Genomic DNA, 22762 nt, shown 5'->3' on the forward strand with positions numbered 1-22762 from the left:
TTCCTTCTTCTTGGCAGATTTTCGCTTCTTCGCACCTGATGGCATAATGATCGGATTAGATGAAATCTACCAGCCGAATAATGACATTTTATAATTTCCAAGTATAGCTTTGCTAACGCTGTGTGTTGCTATGGTTTTGATCTGAGAAAGTTGAATAATGATGACAGTAAACAAGACAAGGTTGGAGAATATATGGGAGAGAACAAACTGTTGGGGATGATGCATTTTGGGGGTGATTCTGATCATATTGGTTGGATATAACGTAGCCCGATTCATGAACTGGTTGTTGTATCTGAATCTTACTAGCATTTTGATCACCTGATTTCAGTTCAGCTTGATTTATTAACTAAAATGTTGGTATATGAGGATATGTATGATGATAATTAATCTTTTAGTCTTTTATTTTGTTAATTTAAAAAATATCCACATGTCATTATTTTATTAGTGTAGTATGAAACGGTGTATTATTTGAATGAGGTGATCCGCTCCGGTATAATTTATAGGTTAATCTATCCGGCGGATATCATATATATAATACCCTCATTTACTTGTCCAATGTTAAACCTTCTCAACATTAAACAATTGGTCAAGTGTTATCACCGGCAGGTAATGCACGTTAATTAATCAAGGTTGTTTAGTAAAATAATCTATCTGCAAAGTACAAATTAACTCCATAGTGTGACTCTTTCATCATAGATTTGCAAACTTCATTTAAAATTATGAAATGGTTGTCAAATTTGTAAAATACTACTATTATTTACACTATTTATCTGAAATCGATGAATTAAAATGGGGTCTAAATTATTGATGTGCAAATTCGATGATTGCGTTAGCAATTTTAATGATGATGGCTATATTGCTACTCATATATCACTAGAGTCTGAAGACTAAGATTAACAATAGTAAACTACTCTGAAGTGAAATTCAGTATTTCAACATACAAGAGGTGAAAATGTATTTATAGATTTAAGAGTAAAGGCCAAAATTGGTCCCGAACATATGGTCATTTTATGATTTTGGTCCTAAATTTTATCTTTTGAATTTTTTGGTCCTGTACATTTCAAATCGGATCACAATTGGTCCTCCGTTTACAATTCCATTAATTTTATAACGGTCGACGGATTTAACTCAATTTTGGCCGATTAAAGCTCTTAATTATAATTTTTAACTCACTAATTATTTCATTAATTATTATTCTAATTTATTACTCCTAAGCATCTCTCTCCACCTCATCCCAGCTGAATCGCCACCCCAACAACGGCGGTAGTGACATAAGAACCGCCTCCGCCAGCCCCGCCACTCCCGACACCTCGCACACCCCCGAGAACTCCGCCGCGCCCTTCCCCGCAAAACCCCCCCTCAGCTGGAACGCCTCAGCGGCGGCCTTCCTGAGGTCCTTGGCGTCTTTCGTCAAGGGGACGGAGCCCCGTGCGGTATTTCACATTCACATTTCACAATTCAATTACACACAACAAAAAGTACAATTTCCATTTTTTTACGGCGCTTCAATCGCAATTTGGAATTCAGCAAAAAGGAATTGAAATTACAAGAAGCAAAAAACACTGAATCAAAAGAAAGAAAAAAACAAAATCCTACTAATTCCTAAACTATTGGATTCAATTATTTAGTTTTTCTTTGTTGTTGACACTCCAGGCTGAGGAAATCCTGATCGTTATCTGATTTCTGTTGCTTAGCCGAATTGGGAGTAGATACCTCATCGGCATGAACAAATTGTGCTTGGTTATGGAGTTTCACCTTTATAGCGTCGGATTTGGGGGTAGGGCTGCCCACGCTTCCCGCCGTACCAACAGGCGGCCGCCACTTCTCGGAAGTGTTCCGCTTGAGGACTCCAGAAGGCGTGCTCGACAGCGTTGGCGTTACACCGTCGTTGGACTTGGATTTACCCTCCTGTCATCAAATTCAATTTAATTTTAACAGAAAATAATTTTGATTATTAAATAATTAAAATGCTTAAATCGGTCAAAATTGAGTTAAATCCGTTGACCGTTATAAAATTAACGGAATTGTAAACAAAGGACCAATTATGATTCGATTTGAAATGTACAGGACCAAAAAATCCAAAAGATAAAATTTAGGATCAAAATCGTAAAATGGTCATATGTTCAGGATCGGTTTTAGCCTTTACTCTAGGTTTAATAAGACATATATTATCGCTGATAAATTATGTAGAAGATGACTCAATTTCATTTTTATAGCATCTTAATCAATAACTATCCGTTTATAGATGTAGCCTCATCAATATGTTGGAATGGACGCTGCTATGTCACGCCATTAGGTAGACATGGTGAAAATGATTTAAATGTTATTAATTACAATTTATTAGTTATAAATTAATACACTAATCATTTCAAGGTGCTATACAATATCTATGTCCCATTTGAATTATGGTTTAATCAGGAAGGATTAATTTAACTACTTATTCAGAACTATCTACTATAGTATTATGGCGCAGATGTAATACCTCTTTTCAAATCAATGCCATTCATGAAACTCTTTAAAGAGCCATTAAAATGAGGAAATGGATTATTTTATACGCATTTAAATTTCCCAATTTAATGGTAACTTTAAGTTGTAAAACCAGTACCCTATTATTGCCACTAATTTTGATCAGAGTGGTTCACAAAAGTGACATCCCATCATTTCCACCGTATAACATTAAAGTAGAAAATCAAACCGATAATCCAATTTCTTAAAATCAGATAAATTACCTTAGATAAACAATATTGTTTGTCAATGAAATGACCTTATATTTGTTGAGTGACAGGAATGAATGAAGCTTCTCCTAGAAAAGCTTGATATTGTAGATCTCAACACAAGAAAATTGATCCTTTTCACACTTTTGACAAAAAAAAATTTCCAATTTCAGGGCTTGAAGATTCTCACAAGGAGGTAATAGTACTTATTCAAGTCTGCTTATTTCGTAAATCGAAGCGAGTTCAAAGCTGGATTAATCAAAATGAAGTCGAGAATAACACGAGTTTTTATTTTACTATTGATCTGTAGGCGATGACGATCATGATCATAATCACCCAGGCCATACCATCAAAGTGGAATCATAATGAAGCTACGATGCAAATTTTAAGAAAACATTAAAAAAAATTATTAGTAGTAGTAGCATGTTTCGAAATCCCAAGCAAGCAAAGTATAGGTCGAAGTTGAATTAAATGTAGGTCATAGTCTGGGCAGAGGAGCCTACCATGGAGGTGGGGGCTGTTTCATTTCAATGAGAAAGAGATAACTTGAGATTTAAATAAATAGCTTTAATAAGTTATCATTAAATATGCAGTTCATCTAAGATAGATCTGCCTACTCTTATTCTAAACTCAAATATCAAACTTCAATCTTTATATTTCAAATAAACCAACAGAAATTTAATCTAATTTTCAACAAAATATGAACAATGTTGTCAAACATAAACAAACTCTATATATTTTGACTAAAATGGTGCAAATTCATTATATTGATCTAAACATGTAGTAACAAAATGGGATTGTTATGAGGTTATCCTAGGAAGCAACCTTGTCAAGTTCCATAAACAAACTAGGGACCCCCACCTCTCTCTCTCTCTCTCTCACACACACACACAAACACACACTCCAATAATGTTTTTAACAAGTAGTCAAGTGTAATCACATATTGACTCTAGTGTTGACATCATATGATGCAAGAGAGCTTTAAAATAGTCAATCCAAGCAAAATAAAAATATCTAAATTTTTCCATCTATATCTACAAGATCTAACTAGCCTCATCTAGCTCAATAATATATAGGACCAGTAGTAGCAAAGGCAAAATGGTTCAGAATGTGGAGTAGCATTTTATGTAAATGAGTGTACCATTGAACAACAAATATCTTGAATTGACTATCAATCTATCATCATACATTTAAAGCCATCTAGGCAATCTGCAGTCGCAATGTAATGAGACATAAATTTGAAATTCCAACTATTAACAGACTTCCTAATGTAAAAGGGCCATCATAGACATTCGTATTTTACATTTTGCATCGTTCTATAGGTGCAAGTGAAATATGTGAGAGCATCAAAAAAGTCCTTGCCAAGAATAGTCATTGTAATGTATTTTTGGAACCAAAGCTGCACAAGAGTACCTACCTTACAATGGGACTAGCACGGTTTTAGCTTCACTGGGATCCAGAAGGTAACTTCCACAATTTCTTCGTTGCTACCAGGACTTTCTCCCTCTGAAGTGAGTCGGGTTCTTTGTCGTGTATGGAGGCCCTCCATCTTATGGCACGAGAAATCCATTCAATTTTGTCAATCACTTCAGGTGAATCTCTAATGATAACCGTGCCTTCAGGACGCAGCATTCTATCAATTTCCACCATCAGATCGACAAGGTTACACCTGCAAATACGATGATGGTGGGGATCAAATGTTATGGATGGAACAGGTTTTAATAAAATTGTTGGTCGTGTGTGAATGGAATAAGATTCCCACTTAATATGTGTGGTAATGGTGGTGAGTCGTGTGGATCCTTTTACTGTAAATGGAAAGTGGAGATTTTGTGGACTGAGCGAAAAGGAAATTGTGGCAAACTTTTCGTGGATGGGGGAAGTTTTATTCAACTCAAACTTCGAGCCAAGCAACTCAATTGCATTATAGATACTTAAACAGATGAGTTCCTCAAAAACAATGGAGCGGCTTGAATGGTCACAAGTTTGACAGAAATAAGAACAAAAAATAGTATACCTGTTTTTTCCCGAACTGGGATCTTTAACAAGAGACTCGATATCAGCAACATGTATCAAATCGTAAGTACGAGGATATGTTGAGAAAGGCTCACACCTACAAGCATCAGAAAGAAAATATATCCAATATCAATTAAATACATAATACTTTGGGACATATAATAAGGATATGGAGAATCTGAACTAAATCACAAGCCACATTGAACACTAGATAAACAAATGTATAAGCACAAGTTCTATGCAAAAAGACTGCACATAGGATAAATGCTAAAGAAATAATGAGTAAAGGGAGCATGTAACTTCCACGCACCAATCATGGAAAACTCCTATTAGTCCTCGGTCATAAATGACATCAAGGGTTGACGGCTTGCGAGCGGGAACGACATTCATTACCCAAACAGGATCAGATATTATGGCCGCTGCAAAACCTCCGAAGAATGCATTCATATCCATGACATTTCGGATGGATGGAGTTCCCAGTTTTATGTTTAAAGAATTCTTGTAGTAAGCAACCCTCCTTGCCCATCTTCGCTTGTCAGCTTCAAACACATCGATTCCATTTTTAATAATACTAACCCTCGAAGGAGCTATTGTCAATCTCTCAGGCCACTTTGGAATTGCTCCGAGTGCGTATTCTCCCTTAACAGAGGATGTCCTGCTAATACATTTCTTCAACTTGGTGTACCTGCAAATTAATAATATTAAATCCTTTTCTCAACGAGAATGCAACAATAATATAGTCACTGAGTCCACCTTGGAATACATGTTATAAGTTTATACCAAAATATGATCAAAGGTGATGCAAGATATGAACAAACAGCTTCTGATGCATATTTACCACGAAAAACTAGGATCATCAGACTCATCGCACAAGTTGAGCCCAAATTCATTAAGGTTGGGATGGCATGAATCCCCAATCGGCTTCTTCCAGATGGCAGTGTTCCCATCTACGACAATCAGCTCGTAACACAAAGATCTGGCAACGGCCTGGAGCTCAGCCCATTCCTTATCTTGTTTAGGCCACTGTACAGGAGGTCCAGATATGACTAGGTAGCCTCCTGGCCGAAGTAACCGATCAACTTCAAGAAAATATGTAGCATCTGCACAGGTATAATACGCGTTAGGAACAGTATTATATACTTACGAGGTAGTGGTAAACTATTTGGAAGAGGACTTACTATATGCAGCGAAAGGTATCAGACATCGAGAACAGTGGACCAAATCGAAAGAAAACCCAGAAAACGGAAGTCTACGTGTGCCAAGCATGGCAACAAAGGTCGGTACTCCTCTCTCCAGAGCGAACTGTATCTGAGCTTTATGTGAATCTCTTGGGGCAAAGGAAAGAGTTAATATGCCTTCAGAGAGCATGTATCCACCGAAACTAGCAACCTAGAAAATGAGATAGAGATTTTTCAAGACCTGTATTCAGTAATAGCTGTTACAAGGAAACAGGGAAGGAATCCCTACCCCGCATCCCATATCGAGAGCTGTCCTCAAAGCTCCCCCAGCTATAGGAATATACTGTTTAAGCTTTTCGATATATTGTTCAGCTCCATCTGGGAACATTGTACCACCACCAGGAAATATGAAATACGGACCTTCTCTCTTCATCCATCCCTGGTGGCCTTTCCTATCTGCTATTTTATTATAAGGCATGTTATCATGCCATATCTGCAGTAGAAAACACAAAACTAATGATCATTTGAGACGAATCAAGCTTTCAATTGCTTATAGCAGACTGAGTTGTAAAGATATTCCTCAATAGTTTGAAAACATAGTACATACTATTAAAGTACTTCATTACCAAAAAAAAGGCAGCAGTCGCTGCAGAATACCTTTGGCACTAGATGCAAAAATGCATATACTAATCAACGCTATATAGAAGCACCAATCAAAACAATTAAGAGAATTGCATATATATACAACAATTCAGATTGCAGATTCCCAACAAGCAAGACCAAAGATTCAACTTCAATTTGTTCCAACAACTACTAAACAAACATTCTGTCCATAAGTAGAACCTCAAACACATAGGTTCACAGCCACATATTCAAATCTTCAAGCTAAAGTAAACTTGTAAAACCAATGCCAACACGTCCAAACTAATTAAGAAGAGAAAAATAGTAAGAATGAAACTGAGTTGACCTTATGCAAACTGTCGGGCCAGGGCACGGGAACCTTGTAGCCGTCCGGCGGCGGGATCAAACAGAGAGGCGTGTCGTCGGGGCGAGGGCAATGCCTCTCCCTGTAGAAATTCATATCCCTGCTGAGCTGGCTGTTAATTCTGGGATCCTCACAGGGCATGTGATCCACCATATCGGCGGGGCAAGCGTCGATGGCCACCGCCTGACGCCCCTGCTCCACCAGCGCCACCAGACGCCCCCGGTGCCGCGGATCCGAGCGGAGCAGCGTCTGCCGCCCCGATGCCGCCAGCGAGTCGCCCAGTGGAGTGAAGACGAGGAGGAAGAAGAGCAGAACCGCCGCGAAGAAGCACCCCATAATAGCATCCAGCACCCGCCATTGGCGCGCGTGCCGGTTCTTGGAAGACGGAAGATTCAACAGCCCCATTTTCTCTCCCAACTTCAAGATCTCATTTTTACACTCAGCGACAGTGTTGAGCTTCAAGATCTGAGTTTAAGATTGCACTACTGTTTAATTAGCTAATTAGAATGGATATGGTACAAGCTGTGCTGCTTAATGTACAACGCCATAATTAACTAGGAAGGTCGGTGTGAATGTGACATTGAAGCTAAAGTAAATGGCCTCAGTTACTTAGTCCACTTGCGTGGACTACGTGTTCCAGATTCAGTTATCTATCTCCAAGAGCATTTAACAAATAATGTTTCCATAATATTTAATAAATATAAACTAAAATTATGTTATTCACGGCATAATCATAGTCTCACTTACTATAATTTGTTTTCTTCTGTAGCTATTACAAAGTTATGCATACATCATTGTTTCATCATCTGGTCCAATAAGTAAAGAAACAGATAAATAAAGGGGTGTGAAAGAGGGAATATATGTAAAAGGTATACATCATTGTTTCATATTCTATTCCATTAACAATAATAAGCCGGGTCACAGTAAAAACGAAGACTACTTTTTTGAATGGAAATTTCAGATTATTGTTTATATAGTAGTACCACCTAACCATGATTTAAATATTTTTGCACCAAGTAGCCTGGAAGAAAAGGACAAAGCAACATTTCAGACTATGAACAAGAATCTACAGGGATTACAAATCAAAGGCTCTGAACTTGAAGTTGAAAATCTTCAAGAATCATTTTGATTTGCATTTTTTGCTGACAAGCTCCCATGGCCTTTTCATTCCCCTTATCCAAAAGCTTAACTTGATTGAAGCAATAACCAGCTACAGAAGATTCAACGCTGTCAACACTCCTCTTCCATAGCCTGTTAATCTTCCAGACTTTGAATTTTCATTCCACCAAAGTAGCAATATTTTTCATACACACCAACCCCCCACTTAATGTTTCCGTGCTGCCTTAAGGTTGTAATCATGTTTGATGAGATTTGCTCTCAAAAGCATTCCTCTGAGTTCACGATCAAATTCATTGCCAGTCTGCAAGACGCGCTGGAACGTCCCATTCCTCTGATCAGCATGCCGGGCATAAAGAATCTTGTTATGGGAGTCAATTCGAGCCTGCAGGATCATCCCATTAGTTACATGTTATCCCGAGTGTATTTACACAAGCAGCGGATGCAAATGATTACCTGTATTTGGTCATTAGTGATCAGGGCTTCAAGTTCTTTCTCCAGGCCTGTAACACTTGTATTAAAAGCATTTGCCATCATATTAAGGTCTACAGATACGAACGGAAGTGTGTACTGGATCAGAGCCTTGCTGCGTATTTGCTCGTATAGAGTTTCCACATGATCATGTAAATGGATATCAAGCAACAAGTTTGTCTTGAGATTTCCTAGATATTCCAGGCAAGAAGCATAATGGCTGCATAGTAAAACATACTATCTCAAGTCAATTAAGGAACTGGAGATGCAAGTTTAGGCGGATTATTCTTTCTATTTGGTTCTTTCATTATGAATCAGCACAGAGCTGGGGGATTTTTCAAAATTGATTTGTAGTAGTAGTTAATTCTTTTAAACTTTCTGGCTCGGCTTTCTTATCAAAAGAGTTCTAGAGTGGTAAGAGTGGTTAATGCCCGAGGCCAAAGGCCTCGAGTTCGAGTCCATCGTGACACGGCCTTTAACAATTTCTGTTTATTTATCCATAAAAGAGAGTGTTCTATCTACTTGTCTATGGCGGTAATCACTATGTAAGAGAATCTAGTATATAGTTCTCATAGCGTGAAGTGAACAACATAAACTCAGTTACCTGGTATGGAAATCATTAATGAGTTCCCTTATCTCAGGTACCAATTCTAAGAAGTTTCGGAAATTAGTGTTATCGATGACTTTGCTCTGGAAAATTGAAACAATTCAAAGGGTAAGAATTTACAAGGTCATAAAATCCCTGAATCATAGAAAATGACCATTTAAGAACAATATAAACAAGGTAAGGGTTTGCCTTCAGTTCTGAACGGTCAAAGCTTGCGAGTGCACAGAGACTGCCATATGTTGCAACATCTTGGGGTGAAATTACTTCAGTGTAGTTGTTCCCAAGTTCTGGGCCAACTTCCAGGAACTGCAAATATCAATATAAAAAGTCAAGGGAAAATATATGAAGCAAAGACAATAAAAATCTTACATCTCAAGCACCATAGAGGGTGTATATATCAATGAACTTGTTAAGATATGAATTTCAATCATGCATGATATATTATACTCACATTGCGACCACCCATGGTAAGTCTCTGTAAACTATAAAGCATTCTACCTTTAAAAAAGTCTGTATATACCACCCAAAAGCATCAGAACTATAAGAGCAGTCCTATACATGTATAAAATTTCAGCAGCCAACTCCAATTTTCTGCTCTTTCTACATGGCATGCTTAACCACAACAAACAATATATTCTCTGGCAGGCAATTACTTTATGAGGAAAGGATTTTCTAGACAAACCTTTCGAGCAGCAAGCTTATATTTTTTCCCTTCAAGGTGAGACAATCCAGCAGCACAACGCAGTTTTGCAATTGTAACAGGTTCCAAGCCGTCTGCAGTTTGCTCAGCCTTGCCAACGTAACTTGTAACATGAGTAAATTGACCCATCTCAATGCTAAGAAGAATTGCATTTAGACACATATGAATTATATGCTTCGAGGTTGTGCAGTAGTCACGTGTGCGGACATAATTTTTAAATGCTTCACCAAGCTGACCATGTGCATAGTAGAAATCCCCAAAATCATTGTACCCCATCCGAATGCTCTCTTTGATCAAATTTGTCTGCAAAAGATAGTATTAAAGTGAGGGTGCTAAGTAGAACAAGAAAAAGACAGCCAAATATTAAGCTACTAAGAGTTGGAAATTTTGAGATCATGCTCATTGGATTTTACTATCAAGAGTTTCAGGAAATCGAATATTTAAGTGTTACAACCAACACCAACCAAATTAATTGTTATAATTAATTCACACTGCATAATTTAATAATCAATGAATCAGAAACATGCGGCAATAACAAGAGTTGGGAGCAGTTTCTGCAGGCCTAACACAGATCTCTCAACTTCATGCAAAATAAACTAGTGAAGAATTCAAAGAATGGATCTATTTAATAAGAAGCGACTTAACAGATTCTTCGTCTAACAGACACACAAGGTATTACCTTATAGTATATGTTGAGAAGATGAACAAAATAACAACAATCGTTAGCAAATTCCATATTCCTAAGCCAGACAATGTTACCTTTTCTTTTTTATCTTTTCAAATTTCCTTATAACCAGTTTTCCAACAAGTGGCCAAGAACCGACCCTAAATCCTACTCTCCCATCCCCAAACAATAGTCTTTTTTTTTTCATTTGGTTTATCCCAAATTAGTCCACTTCTTTGGCAAAGTTTTCTCTCTATGAGGTCTCATTCTCCACTGACAAAACTCTAATCAATTTTTTTCTTTCTACTCACCAATTTCGCATTAAAACTCATGTTGTCCCCAAAGTCCCTATTTTTATGGGTCGGAGGGAGCATAAATCCTTATTCTACAGTTCCCAAATAAAACCAGCGTTCACAACTTATAGCTTAAAATCATGGTAGACTTCACACAAGACTATGAAATTCAACTGACATTTCAGTAAAAATAAAAGTATAATAGAGTGTATAGAGGGGAAACACCATACCCTGTAAGCATTGAGTTCATTTTCAAGCTTCTCCTTTCTCAACTCGGCCCGTCGATCCACAGCATCGGCCCAGGCATTATCCAGGTCGTAATTGGGGCCCAATCGGCCATTGATCTTCCCGACAACCTCTCTGAAGAGCTGCGTGTTCTCGCCCTTCTTGATCTCGTCGTACGCCATCCGCAGAGCCTCCAGCTCCATGGAAGGGGCGCCGCATTTATCGGCGATGAAAAGGAGGCGCGTAGTCCTCGTGCGACCAGTGTAGAGTGCGGCGTAGGCCTCGATGTCGAGCTGCTCGCCGCTGATGATGGGGCGGTGGCGCTGCGAATCGGTTTCGTCCCGGCCATTGGCGTAGATCTCTTCGTCCCCGATAATAGCGTCTGCTTCCATTTTGAGAGTAGTAGTAGAAGTAGTTGGATCAGTAGGAGAAGTAATCTAGGGTTTCTGTTGATTCTCTTCTTCCCTCTTCGTTTGCGATTGCCGTTTTGAACGTGTAGACACTAGAGAGTATGATACAATCTGGGCTTCGCACGTGTCATGAGTTAGCTTCTGCAATCTGGCCCGTATATTAGTTTTCAATCCGGGGGAATTTTTTTATTTTTTTTTCGTAAACCCGAGCTACAGTACAGTAGTAAAGAGAATATCTCCTCAATAAGGAAAGCCTTCCCCACTATTCAATAAATGCGAGATCTCTTACTGAAAGGGGGAGCGCGGGAGCAGCGTAAAAGCACTATCTTCCAAGGGTTACAATTACAATATTTTTTTATGAAGAAAGAAATAAGGATCGAAGTTTAGACCGCTCACAGGAGTTCTACCTATAGAAAGGATCATGAAAGAGGCGATCAGAATGGTACTCGAATCCATTTACGATCCCGAGTTTCCAGGAACCGGAAAAAAGAAGTGGTTTTTCGGGCCTCAAACGCAAGGAAGCTTTTTCATGTATCCACCTATTGCCGGAAAAAGGACAACCCTTTACGGAGAGGAAGGTTATCGTGTCTTCTGGTGTATCGTATCTTGTAAACGTTCATGATTGTTCAAAAGGACCGGTCGAAGGTTAAGGTTAAGCCGGAGAGTTGGGAGATAAGGAAGGGCGATCTCTTAGGAAAATACTTGAATTGCAGTAAGAGGAAGGCGGATTTGGATTCATCATAGGGTGGTTTCAAGTATAGTTTGAGCGAACCAAGCTGACCTAAGGCTATCACTAAACTCCAAATATGTGCGTCTCATTCCAGGATGGCCAGCCCATTTAGAGTCGTGACACTCCTTAATGATCTCCTTCCTCAAGCCTTCCCACTTCGGGGGCCGACAATTTTTCTGGATAGGTCGAACTATTGGAAGAAAATGGAAAAGGAAGACCGAGTGGACCTCGTTACCGCAGCGCTCGTTCGCCCCTTCGGCTTTTTCAATTCCAAAAAAAAAGGTAGTGTCTTTTTCCTGGTAAATAGCGTCTTGAAGCAAAGGCACCACCCGCCTTTTTTTTTTCTTTTCTCTTTCTTTTTTGAATCTGTAATGGACTATTGAAGCGGTATTAATCAGATATTAAAGGACAGGGAAACGTGGCAACTGCACCTAAGATGACTGAGAACAAGGCAAGGTACCAAATGAGAAGGAGCACTTCCACTGCAAGGACTCTTCACACTATAGCAGCCTTTCCGAGCGAGCCTCTGGGATCTCCTGTAAACCCCCATGATGTGGTAAAGGGAGGATATTAGGGGAAGCAGTGAGTGGAGATTCCCCTGCAGAGAGCCGGATGAGGTCCGCATCGACAGTTACGAAAGCGCTCGTAACTCCTATCTATGGAATGCCAATTCATCTCTCCAGTACGTCGGGAAGGCTGTCCCTTACAACGAAAGGGAATCGTTGGTTCAAGAAGAGAAGGCCATCATTAATGCGAACAAGGCGCCCCGCCCCACTATTGCTTTGAAGCTCTTTTCTTGCTTGTACGTGTTTGCTTGAACTGACTTCCTTTCTCTCTTAAGTCCTAGGAAGTGAATCAAGGGAAACGACCCGACCATGAGTGAGAATGCAGCAAAAGAACCTGGTTAGGAAGTGAAGACCCGTACCCCTCGTTACCGTACGTGCGATTCTCACCGCATACGGCAGACGGAGAAACTTCAATTCCGCACTGCTGCTGAGTCGTCGGACTTATCCAATCCAATCCGAGGTGACAAAGAAAAAAGAGGATAGTACTAAATTCACAGACGCTTTACGCCCAATCATTCCGGATAACGCTTGCATCCTCTGTCTTACCGCGCTTGATCACTGCTAAAACGAAAAGCGGAAGCAGATATTCCAACCTTGGACCGCGATTTGACTATTAAAGGGCGTGACATTCGTTGGGCTTCTCGGGAGCCTGCGTCCCGGCGTTTTTGTGCAATAAACGGGATTTCATATTTCATTTTCCTTTCCTCCATCTTTCTTTCTATCCATAGGTCGGCTTCGTGCAGACCCTCCCAGTTATATGATCAATATAGGATCAAGGGGATCAGTCGGCTAGAGAGCGCCAGTGCTCCTAAGATCATAGAAGCAATGCTGCAGAAAAAGAAGATTTGTTGCAATGTAGCTCCATAAGAACCATAAATAGAAAGACGTTCGCCTCCGACCCGAGAAAAGACACGGTCAAGCCAAGCCCTTACCCGCCTGAATGTCCATTTCCAAAACAAAAAAAGAAAAGCAGAGATTTATCTTCTGAAAGAATTTGAACTACTAATTGTGTTACACATATGGATAAAGCTATAAAGCTTCAGCACATTCTTTTAAGAATGTATCTATTTCTATTTTTTTTTCTTTAGTTAATTGTCCTTTTAAGCCTTATCACGCCACACATGGAGATTTTTCCATTGATAGATAAGAGGCCCCCCTTGAACAAATTCTTATCTTAAAGGTTAGGTTACTACCTGCTTCTACGGAAGAGGTTTACTTTGTACCACCCGGAGGTCATATAGCTCCCCAATATGAGATAGATTGCAGCTATAGTCAGAACTCCAACTGGGCCTGAACCAAGGACGCTCCGCCTTATCTATCTATAGAAGGAGTCAACTGAGTTCTGAACGAATTAGCTCCTTGGTAATGGCTCAATCTATAGATAGAAAGCGTCCAAGTCCAGCACAGAAGCCGAGTACCTTCTGTTGAGTCATTTCTTTTTGCTTATTTATAAGAGTAGTCGCAGACTCAGTCCCAGTTTCGTCCCTGTTGTTCGAGCCCGAAACCATTGCTCCATTTTCTTTTCCCATTGAGGCCGAAATTCTTGAAGGAATCCTTTAGCTACTAATCTAGCTTTCTATCTCTCTACCCTTAGCCGACCAAAGCTGAGGGAAGCCCATGGATCATGGACCTTTGTACGAACTTTCTGTAGTTCAAAAGCGAGGAAAGAGAGACATGACAGCCTGACTTAGAGAGTAATGACTTCTCCGACGCGAGGAAGGCAGGGAGTGTGACAACGTACACGCTTCCATAGGGCCTTTTCATCAGTTGCAGGGTTTGGTGGCCCGAAATTGACTTGGCTTTGCCAAAAGGCCCTCTTCGTCTCGAATGAATACGTTTCACTCTTCCTTCTCACCGCCCTCCTTAATCCGCTTCGCGTCTGACGTCGGCTGTGCCAAAATTGATCCTAAACACATGGTCATTTTACGATTTTTATCCTAAATTTTATCTTTTAGATTTTTTGGTCTTAAATATATGAAAATTTGATCATTTTGGTCCTCCGTCAATATACATTTCCGTTAATATTTAACGGTCAACGATTTTAATCACAATTTTGACCAATTAAAGCTATTAATTATGATTACTTACACCCTAATTATATCCTTGATTATTTTAATAAATTTCATTTAAAATATATAACAAATAATATAAAAAACAAAAATGAAATATACAACCCAATTTAATTAATCAATATTCTCCTTAATTAATCCTGGTAATGCTCACCAACATTGATCCCTCTGCTGCGCCGGAGCCCCCTTTCTCCTATTGCCGCACTGCCGCCGCCACCAAACGCAAGCACCGCCCTGCCGGAACCCTTGGTTGCAGATCTCACACACGTACCGATCCGACTCCAGCAGCGTCTTCGGCGACAACAACACCACCTCCACATCCGGATCTGCTAGTTTCAGTTAATTTTTGGAAATAATTACATCTAGGGTTCCGTCCTCACAGCACCGCCACCACCATCATCACATACATTATCCCTTTTTTCGGACTTCTCTCCTTCTCTCCATCTCCTCCCTCCAATCCGTCCTCCACAGCACCGCCAGCAGCCCCCTCCACAGCCTCCTGAACCCCATCCCCATCCAAAACCCCATCAAAAACGCCGTCGGCATCCCCACTAAGTAGAACGACCCTAGATTATTTTTGGATATAATTACAATTGGGGTTCCGGCAGGGCGGCGCTTGCGTTTGGTGGCGGCGGCGGGGTGGCAGTAGGAGAAAGGGGGTTCCGGCGCGGCAGAGGGATCAATGTTGGTGAGCATTACCGGGATTAGTTAAGGAGATGATTGATTAATTAAATTGGGTTGTATATTTCATTTTTGTTTTTTTATATTATTTGTTATATATTTTAAATGAAATTTATTAAAATAATAAGGATATAATTAGGGTGTACGCAATCATAATTAACAACTTTAATTGGTCAAAATTATAATTAAAATCGTTGACCGTTAAATATTAACGAAAATGTATGTTGACGGAGGACCAAAATGATCAAATTTTCATATATTTTGGACCAAAAATATCCAAAAGATAAAGTTTAGGACTAAAATTATAAAATGATCATATGTTGGGCTAATTGCATAGCACATACAAAATGTTTCATCAATATTTCAAATTAGTACAAAAAGTTTTAAGTTAGCATATATCATACAAAATATTTTATTAGTGATTCAAATTAGTACATTCCGTCAAATAACACTAACACCGTTAACTTTTTCTTATTTTTCATCCTTCACTCCCCTCCAAACCACATATACGTACGATATACGGATGTATGTATAGGTCGACATGTATAACAAATTATACGAGTGTTAAGTGTAGGAGTATTAATTTATTTTATACTCCTTTATCTATAGAGTAAGAGGAGGAGAAAGAGAGGAGGAAATATTAGGACAGATTGTGTAATCTGTATTTTTGTAGAGAGAGAAATATTTAGGAGAGAGAGGGAGAGGAAATTGCTGAAACTCGGCAACACTGCCAAAACCATCAAAAGCCTATGCAGTAGTAAACTCTCCTCATATATTTCCCTTTGATTTCCGGCAAACATTCTCGCTGCAGCAAATCCCACGAGTTTCTCTATTGGGGATTTTTGGAGCGGAGTGATAGGATGGAAAATAAGAAAAATACTTTGGACTAGAATGAAGAATGAAAAATAAGAAAAGTTAACGGCGTTAGTTTTATTTGACGGAATGTATTAATTTGAAACACTAATCAAATTTTTTGTATGATATATGCTAATTTAAAATTTTTTGTACTAATTTAAAACATTGATGAAACATTTTGTATGTGTAGTGTAATTTTCCCTCATATGTTCAGATCCAATTTTGGCTTTTACTCTTATTTTTATGTATCCGACATTTTACAAGTATCAATTTTAGTTTATATATTTAAAACTATATTTTAAAATTCATAGTTTTTAATGTAATATCAGTCTATTTACTTTTTCTTCTTTGTTGAACGAGAGAATATCTTCTTTGTCGTCAACTTTGGCAAAATATTAAGTTGACAAAATATTATTTTTAGTTGTTCTTTCATTCCTTATTTAAGCGGGATTTTTTATAAACATCAAGGTTTAATCTATTCATTTTTGCTATAACTTCAAATAAATAAATCAAATAATAAATCAAGTTTTGATTTTTACTCTATAAAAATTGTAAAATTAAAATATCAATATCAATTTTTATGTATAAAATTAAACTAAATTTATAAATCAAAACAAACAATACAAAACGTGCATTAAATGAGCGTGTTGCTCATAAATGGTACTCACATAAATACTAGTTTATCATTTCTCATGATATGATATATCTACATATTTAATGGAGTACTTATTATTAAAAATCCACAAATCCTTATTGATAAATTATATACGTAAATATTTATTTTACAAACTAATCAATACAATATAAAAGTACTTATTTTACCACAATATAAAATTTTGTAACTAAACATAATTAGCAGAAAATAGAATATATAAAATTGAAAATACAATTACAAAAATAAAAATAAAAACTGAAATTTTATAAATAAACATAACTGGCGGAAAATAGAATATATAAAATTGGAAATACAATTACAGAAAATAAAAATAAAAATAAAAACTGAAATTTTGTAAATAAACATAATTAGCAAAAAATAGAATATTAATTGAAAATACAATCACAAAATATTTTGAAAACACAGTCTATCTCACACCAACTACGCCAAGTAGGGGTAGCAAATCGTGCGTGTTGAGTCGTTATCGGATCAACATATTAACGACCTAACCCAATAAAGACAAATTTGAACACGACCTTTTAAGAAAACTTTAAACCCAATCACGAACCCGACCTGTTACCCTCAAACCCGAACACGGACGAACCCGACACGAACCATATTGGGTCATCACGACACGATAAAAACACGTACAAGGCACGACACTATAACAACACAGCCTAATAACATGGTTAAAACCTGATAAAAACTGCCTTTGATTAACAAAAGTTACAAAACCTTGACTCTAATCATTAAGAGTGTAATTAAAAATCTAAAATCCGATTACATAATATGATATGATAAACATTAACATAAAATCATTCGCAGCAACAAAATCCTACAAAAATATAGTATTATTTTTAAAATACTAAAAATTAATAATATTATACTATTATTTCTTAACGGGTAACACGAACACGACATGAAAATTTCATGTTCTTAACGAATCGACCCGATAAGAACACGAATTCAATAAGCTTTGCCCCAAATCTATTAATTTCGTGCGGATTCGTGGGATTATCATGTCATCGTGACAAAAATTGTTAGCCGTAACTCCAAGTGATATAAAATAAATATTTTATTCTTCTAGTAATGGTTACAGTCATAGAATATTTATATCTTCGATCTTAATTTTCTAAGAGTTCACGTATTATTCTTCATGGGGAATTGGGGATCCTCTTTTCTTAAAGATTAGAGTTTCCGCAGCGGTGCTCAAAACGCCGTCCGTCCGTTCATGCCAGCGGCAAGGACGAGCTCATCCGCCGCTGCGAGCCGTCCGTCCGTGCCAGCGGCTGCTCTTAGCTAAGAGTACGTCCGTGCCGCTAAGCACCCTTACGTGGCGTGTTCTGATTGGCCAACGGCATAGCCGTTAGCATATTCAAAATTTTAATTTTTTTACAAAAATCGAAATTAATTTTAAAAAAAGTTTTTTTTAAAAAATTCCACTTCCCAAAAAATTATATTCGTTTTCTACCCACATTTAATTTATATTTCAATTTTTTTTCTCCAAAATTCACATTTTCATCTATAAATACCCTCACTTAACACAAAAAAAAATCACATTCTCATCTATTCAATCATCTACATTCTCTCATTTTTTTTCTCATATTATCTCATCTAAATTCCCATCACACTACACAATGTTCGGCTCCGGCGATCACCCCTCCGGCATTCGCAGTTGGAACCACGATTGATCGACTCCGACTCATTCCCTCGTCCGGAAACGCAATTTACGGCCCCTCCTCAAACCTAAGGTTCGCAAGTTTCGGGTGGCTACCGTCCTTACCCGGTGCACGACCAAAATGCCTCTGGGTTCGGGTGGGCACCCGAATCAGGATCGGGAGGGAGCAGCAGCTCTACTCCTACTCCTACTTCTATTCCTACTCCTACTCTTCCTACTCGTGGCACCCGCACCCCGTACACTCCGGGTGAGATGATGGCAATGTTCAAAGTCTACTTGGCAGTCTCCGAAGATCCGAAAGTTGGCACAAACCAAACCGGGGAAACGTATTGGTGGCGCATCACTCGTCTTTACAATGAAACCCGACCGGGGGAAACCATCTATCGCAATGATAGTATGGTGCGCAATTGCATCTTCAGATACAACGACGCAATCGGTAAGTTCCATGGGTATTACCTCCAGGAAGAACGGTTGGCGGGAAGCGGCACGAGCAAGCTCGACATCATCACTGCCGCCTTGGTGACCTACCAAAGCATGGAGTTCAAAGCGTTCAAGTACCTCGATTGTTGGCAGGAGGGGCGCCAACATCCGAAGTATAGGGGCGGCGTAGTAGCATCCTCCTCCAACTCCTCCAGCAAACGGTCGAGATCAGTAGCCCTATCCGACGGTGCTTCCGATGATGTGGCTACCCAGTTTGCCGGAACTAACTTGGGTAGCCCCGACGCTGGCCCGAGCAATTCCCGCCGGCCGCAAGGAAAGAAGAAGCGACGGCCATCCGCCGTCGCGCCTCGACTCCATCCGCCCCGCCCCCGCTCTTGCTCCCGCTCCCGCTCCCTTTGTGCCTCCTCCACCCCCGAACAACATGTTGTGGACCCTCTTGGGTCAACTCTATTTGAACGATACGTCTAAGATGACTCCGGAGCAACTTGCAACACATGAGCAAATGATCTGAGGTCTCAAAAGGCAATTGGGGATAGAGGACTACTCTTCCACATGTGTAATTTTTAATTTGTAGGATTTTAATTATGTATTTTTTTATTTTCTATGATTTTAATTATGTATTTTTATTTTTTGAGATTTTAATTATGTAATTTTTATTTTTTAGGATTTTAATTATGTAATTTTTATTTTTTAATATATTTTTATAATGTAGAAATATTTTTAGTAATTGAATTATTTAAATTGAATAATTGAATGATGGGACCCTTGAGCTTGTCCTTAGCTAAGAGCACGGATGTGGGTGTTGTGCTCTTAGCTAAGGACATGAAGTAAAAGTGGATCCAGATCCACTTCTATGCTTTTAGCTAAGAACACGGATGTGGATGCTCATATATTTTACGTTATTACGGAATACTAAAAAATACTTACAATGATAGTCCTCTTTTGTTGTGTATTGGAGTTAAAACTAGATATTATACGTATATTATTAACTGGTCAAATATATCGCTATGTCCTGTAAAAAAAATAGATACTCCTATATTTTCTCTTTTTATTTATTCTATAAATATAATTCACTTTTATGTATGGTAATTTTTCTTATTAGTAATATTTATTCACCTTTTTTTCTATCTCTTTCCTATTTTATTAATTGTATATTTAAACCCAAATTCTTATTTTTATGGTACATAGAGTAAAAAAACAATATACTAACGAGTAATTTTTTAATATTCCACGCATGATGAAAGTAAACCAGTCGACTTGATTTATAGTCCATGTAAACTTGTGGAATTGTAGGTTATGTTGAGTGGCAAAGTTATCGCGTGTGAATCAATAACTTATTCTCGTGCTTCTACGTGTTTCCCTCCCTCTGCGATCATTCTCGCTTTGTTTCTCTCTCTAGGGTTTTTTGCCGGAATTGAACTGCGATTCGATTTATCCGGTGATTCGGCGGCCTGATCGTTTGGATTCCGGTTGCTTGGACTGACTGGAACTTGAATGATTGCCTGCATGGACGTGAATGCCTTCCCTGAACCAGAAAAAGATGAGGAAGATAGTGCGCAGAGTGGTGCTTCAATTGCACGGCGTGTGCGTGAGGGAAGGACCCTAAGGATGCGCATACAGCGTCACGACGACATACCATCTTATGAATATCAATCTAAAAGGAGGAAACCTAACAGTAGACTTCCTCCAGGTTGGATAGGCTGCCCTGCTTATGGACATGAAATTGCAGGCTTTCTCATCCCTTCAAAAGTTCCTCTTGATGAATCATTCAATGATGAAATTCCACCTGGTAAAAGATACTCATCTAAGCAGCTGCTCGATCAACCCAAATTTTTAATAGAAAGATAGGCTTGGTCATTGATTTGACCAACTCAGATAGATACTATAATGCCGAGGACTGGACTAATGCATCTATCAAGCATGTCAAGATTAAATGCACGGGGCGTGATTCTGTGCCTAACAATGAGTATGTGAATACGTTTGTTTATGAGGTCCTACAGTTTCTGTATCAGCCTAGGCAACCGAAAAGGCATATTCTCGTTCATTGCACGCACGGGCATAATCGTACTGGATACATGATCGTCCACTTTCTCGTGCGTGCAATGCCTGCTATGTCCGTTACTCAGGCAATCAAGACATTTTCCGAAGCACGTCCACCGGGAATTTACAAACCGGACTACATTGATGCATTGTATGATTTTTATCATGAGAAGAAACCAGAGGTGGCTGTTTGCCCTCCAATCCCAGAGTGGAAAAGATCTTCTGAACTTGATGACGACGGTGATGAAGGTCCTACAGCTCCTCCGGATAAGACTAATGAGACACGGGCAACACTGACAAATGATGACCTTTTGGGAGATAAAATTCCTGATGGCCAAGTAGCGGTGATGCAGCAGTCGGTCTACCAGGCTATGAAGATGATGCCTAAAGTGGTTAAAGGAACTCTGCAGTTTCCTGGTTCACATCCAGTTTCTCTCGCCAGGTCGAATTTGCAGAAGTTAAGGCAATGTTACTACTACGCGACATGGAAAGCTGACCGTACAAGATACATGATGCTTATCACTATGGATGGATGCTACTTGATAGATAGGCGTTTCAAATTTCGCAGAGTCCAAATGCGATTCCCTTGCAGGGACGGGAAACCATACCATCGTTTTACTTTACTTGATGGGGAGATGGTGATCGATACGATGCCTGATACACACAAGCAAGAAAGAAGATACCTTATCTATGATATGATGGCCTACAATCATGAATCCCTGGTAGAGCGACCGTTTCATGAGCGTTGGAAAATGGTCGAGAAGGAAATCATCCAGCCTCGGAATTTTGAGAGACAACACATACATAAGAGCCAAAACCCCTACTATAGATATGAATTGGAGCCTTTCAGGGTAAGGAGGAAAGATTTTTGGCTTCTCTCTACTGTGACAAAGCTGTTGAAGGGGTTTATTCCGAATCTTTCTCACAATGCAGATGGTCTTATATTCCAGGGTTGGGATGATCCTTATGTGAAGCTGACAGACAAGGGTCTCTTAAAGTGGAAGTATCCTGAAATGAATTCAGTGGACTTTCTCTTTGAGATGGTTGAAAGTCGCCAGCTACTCTATCTCCATGAGTGTGGGAAGAAGAAATTGATGGATGATAGGGTTGTCTTTCCTGATGATGGGCCTGATGCATCGGTATACAATGGTAAAATTATTGAGTGTTCATGGAAGTCTGAGGAAAAGGTGTGGGTTTGTATGAGGGTCAGGGTGGACAAAGGGACCCCGAATGATATCAAAACATACACGAACATCATGAAAAGTATCACAGACAACATCACCGAAGAAGTATTGTTGAATGAGATCCATGAGATCATCCGCCTTCCAATGTACTATGAGAGGATACAGAAGCATCACGTCGTAGGCAGGGGCGGACCCATGTGGTAGAGAGGAAGGGCCTAAGCCCTCAATGAATTCTTTTTTAACACTACTTTCTTTTATAATTTTTTTGAAATATATCTGAATTTAGTGTACATTATTGTGTATTACCAATGATTTAAACCTCCCAAAAATATACTTTGAAACAAAATTTATAAATTTCAGCCCTTATCGATATTTTTTTCTGCACCCGCCCTTGGTCGTAGGTGAACAAGTTGTTCGATGAACGAAGTGCAACTTGGAGAAAAAAGCTACTCCAGCAGCACCTAATACGAAATGGGGCCCTGGGAAG

The 22762-nt window shown here is 39.0% G+C and overlaps 2 protein-coding genes and 1 pseudogene across 2 annotated transcripts; 1 reads left to right on the forward strand and 2 right to left on the reverse strand.

Annotated features, from left to right (window-relative positions):
• Window positions 1-3857: 3857 nt before the first annotated feature.
• On the reverse strand, window positions 3858-7408 carry LOC125203759 (putative pectin methyltransferase QUA3). The gene is made up of 7 exons (XM_048102196.2): window positions 6873-7408; window positions 6195-6398; window positions 5906-6116; window positions 5566-5827; window positions 5038-5412; window positions 4729-4824; window positions 3858-4383 (listed from the first exon to the last, which is right to left on the reverse strand). Exons 1-7 carry the CDS (start codon window positions 7293-7295, stop codon window positions 4161-4163), a joined length of 1794 nt encoding a protein of 597 aa, XP_047958153.1. The 5' UTR covers window positions 7296-7408; the 3' UTR covers window positions 3858-4160.
• A 406-nt stretch (window positions 7409-7814) lies between these two features.
• On the reverse strand, window positions 7815-11488 carry LOC125203760 (COP9 signalosome complex subunit 1-like). Its single transcript, XM_048102198.2, has 6 exons — window positions 10972-11488; window positions 9767-10087; window positions 9274-9390; window positions 9082-9167; window positions 8463-8697; window positions 7815-8391 (listed from the first exon to the last, which is right to left on the reverse strand). Exons 1-6 carry the CDS (start codon window positions 11356-11358, stop codon window positions 8215-8217), a joined length of 1323 nt encoding a protein of 440 aa, XP_047958155.1. The 5' UTR covers window positions 11359-11488; the 3' UTR covers window positions 7815-8214.
• A 9057-nt stretch (window positions 11489-20545) lies between these two features.
• On the forward strand, window positions 20546-22479 carry LOC125203767 (uncharacterized; annotated as a pseudogene).
• The last annotated feature ends 283 nt before the right edge of the window (window positions 22480-22762 follow it).

Source organism: Salvia hispanica, chromosome 6, assembly GCF_029641045.1.
Source record: "Salvia hispanica isolate PSC_SH4W2 chromosome 6, Shi_PSC_v1, whole genome shotgun sequence".
In the NCBI taxonomy this organism is placed as follows: Eukaryota; Viridiplantae; Streptophyta; class Magnoliopsida; order Lamiales; family Lamiaceae; genus Salvia; species Salvia hispanica.

Bases quoted from the DNA above. Each gene is read 5' to 3' on its own strand.
- LOC125203759 (XM_048102196.2), bottom strand. From the start codon at position 7,295: ATGGGGCTGTTGAATCTTCCGTCTTCCAAGAACCGGCACGCGCGCCAA. The intron at 6,117-6,194 runs GTAGGGATTCCT...CTCATTTTCTAG, and splicing joins CTCTCGATATGGGATGCGGG to GTTGCTAGTTTCGGTGGATA. The intron at 4,384-4,728 runs GTATACTATTTT...TCGTATTTGCAG, and splicing joins CCCAGTTCGGGAAAAAACAG to GTGTAACCTTGTCGATCTGA.
- LOC125203760 (XM_048102198.2), bottom strand. From the start codon at position 11,358: ATGGAAGCAGACGCTATTATCGGGGACGAAGAGATCTACGCCAATGGC. The intron at 10,088-10,971 runs GTATGGTGTTTC...TATCTTTTGCAG, and splicing joins ATGAACTCAATGCTTACAGG to ACAAATTTGATCAAAGAGAG. The intron at 9,391-9,766 runs GTTTGTCTAGAA...TGATATTTGCAG, and splicing joins ATAAGCTTGCTGCTCGAAAG to TTCCTGGAAGTTGGCCCAGA.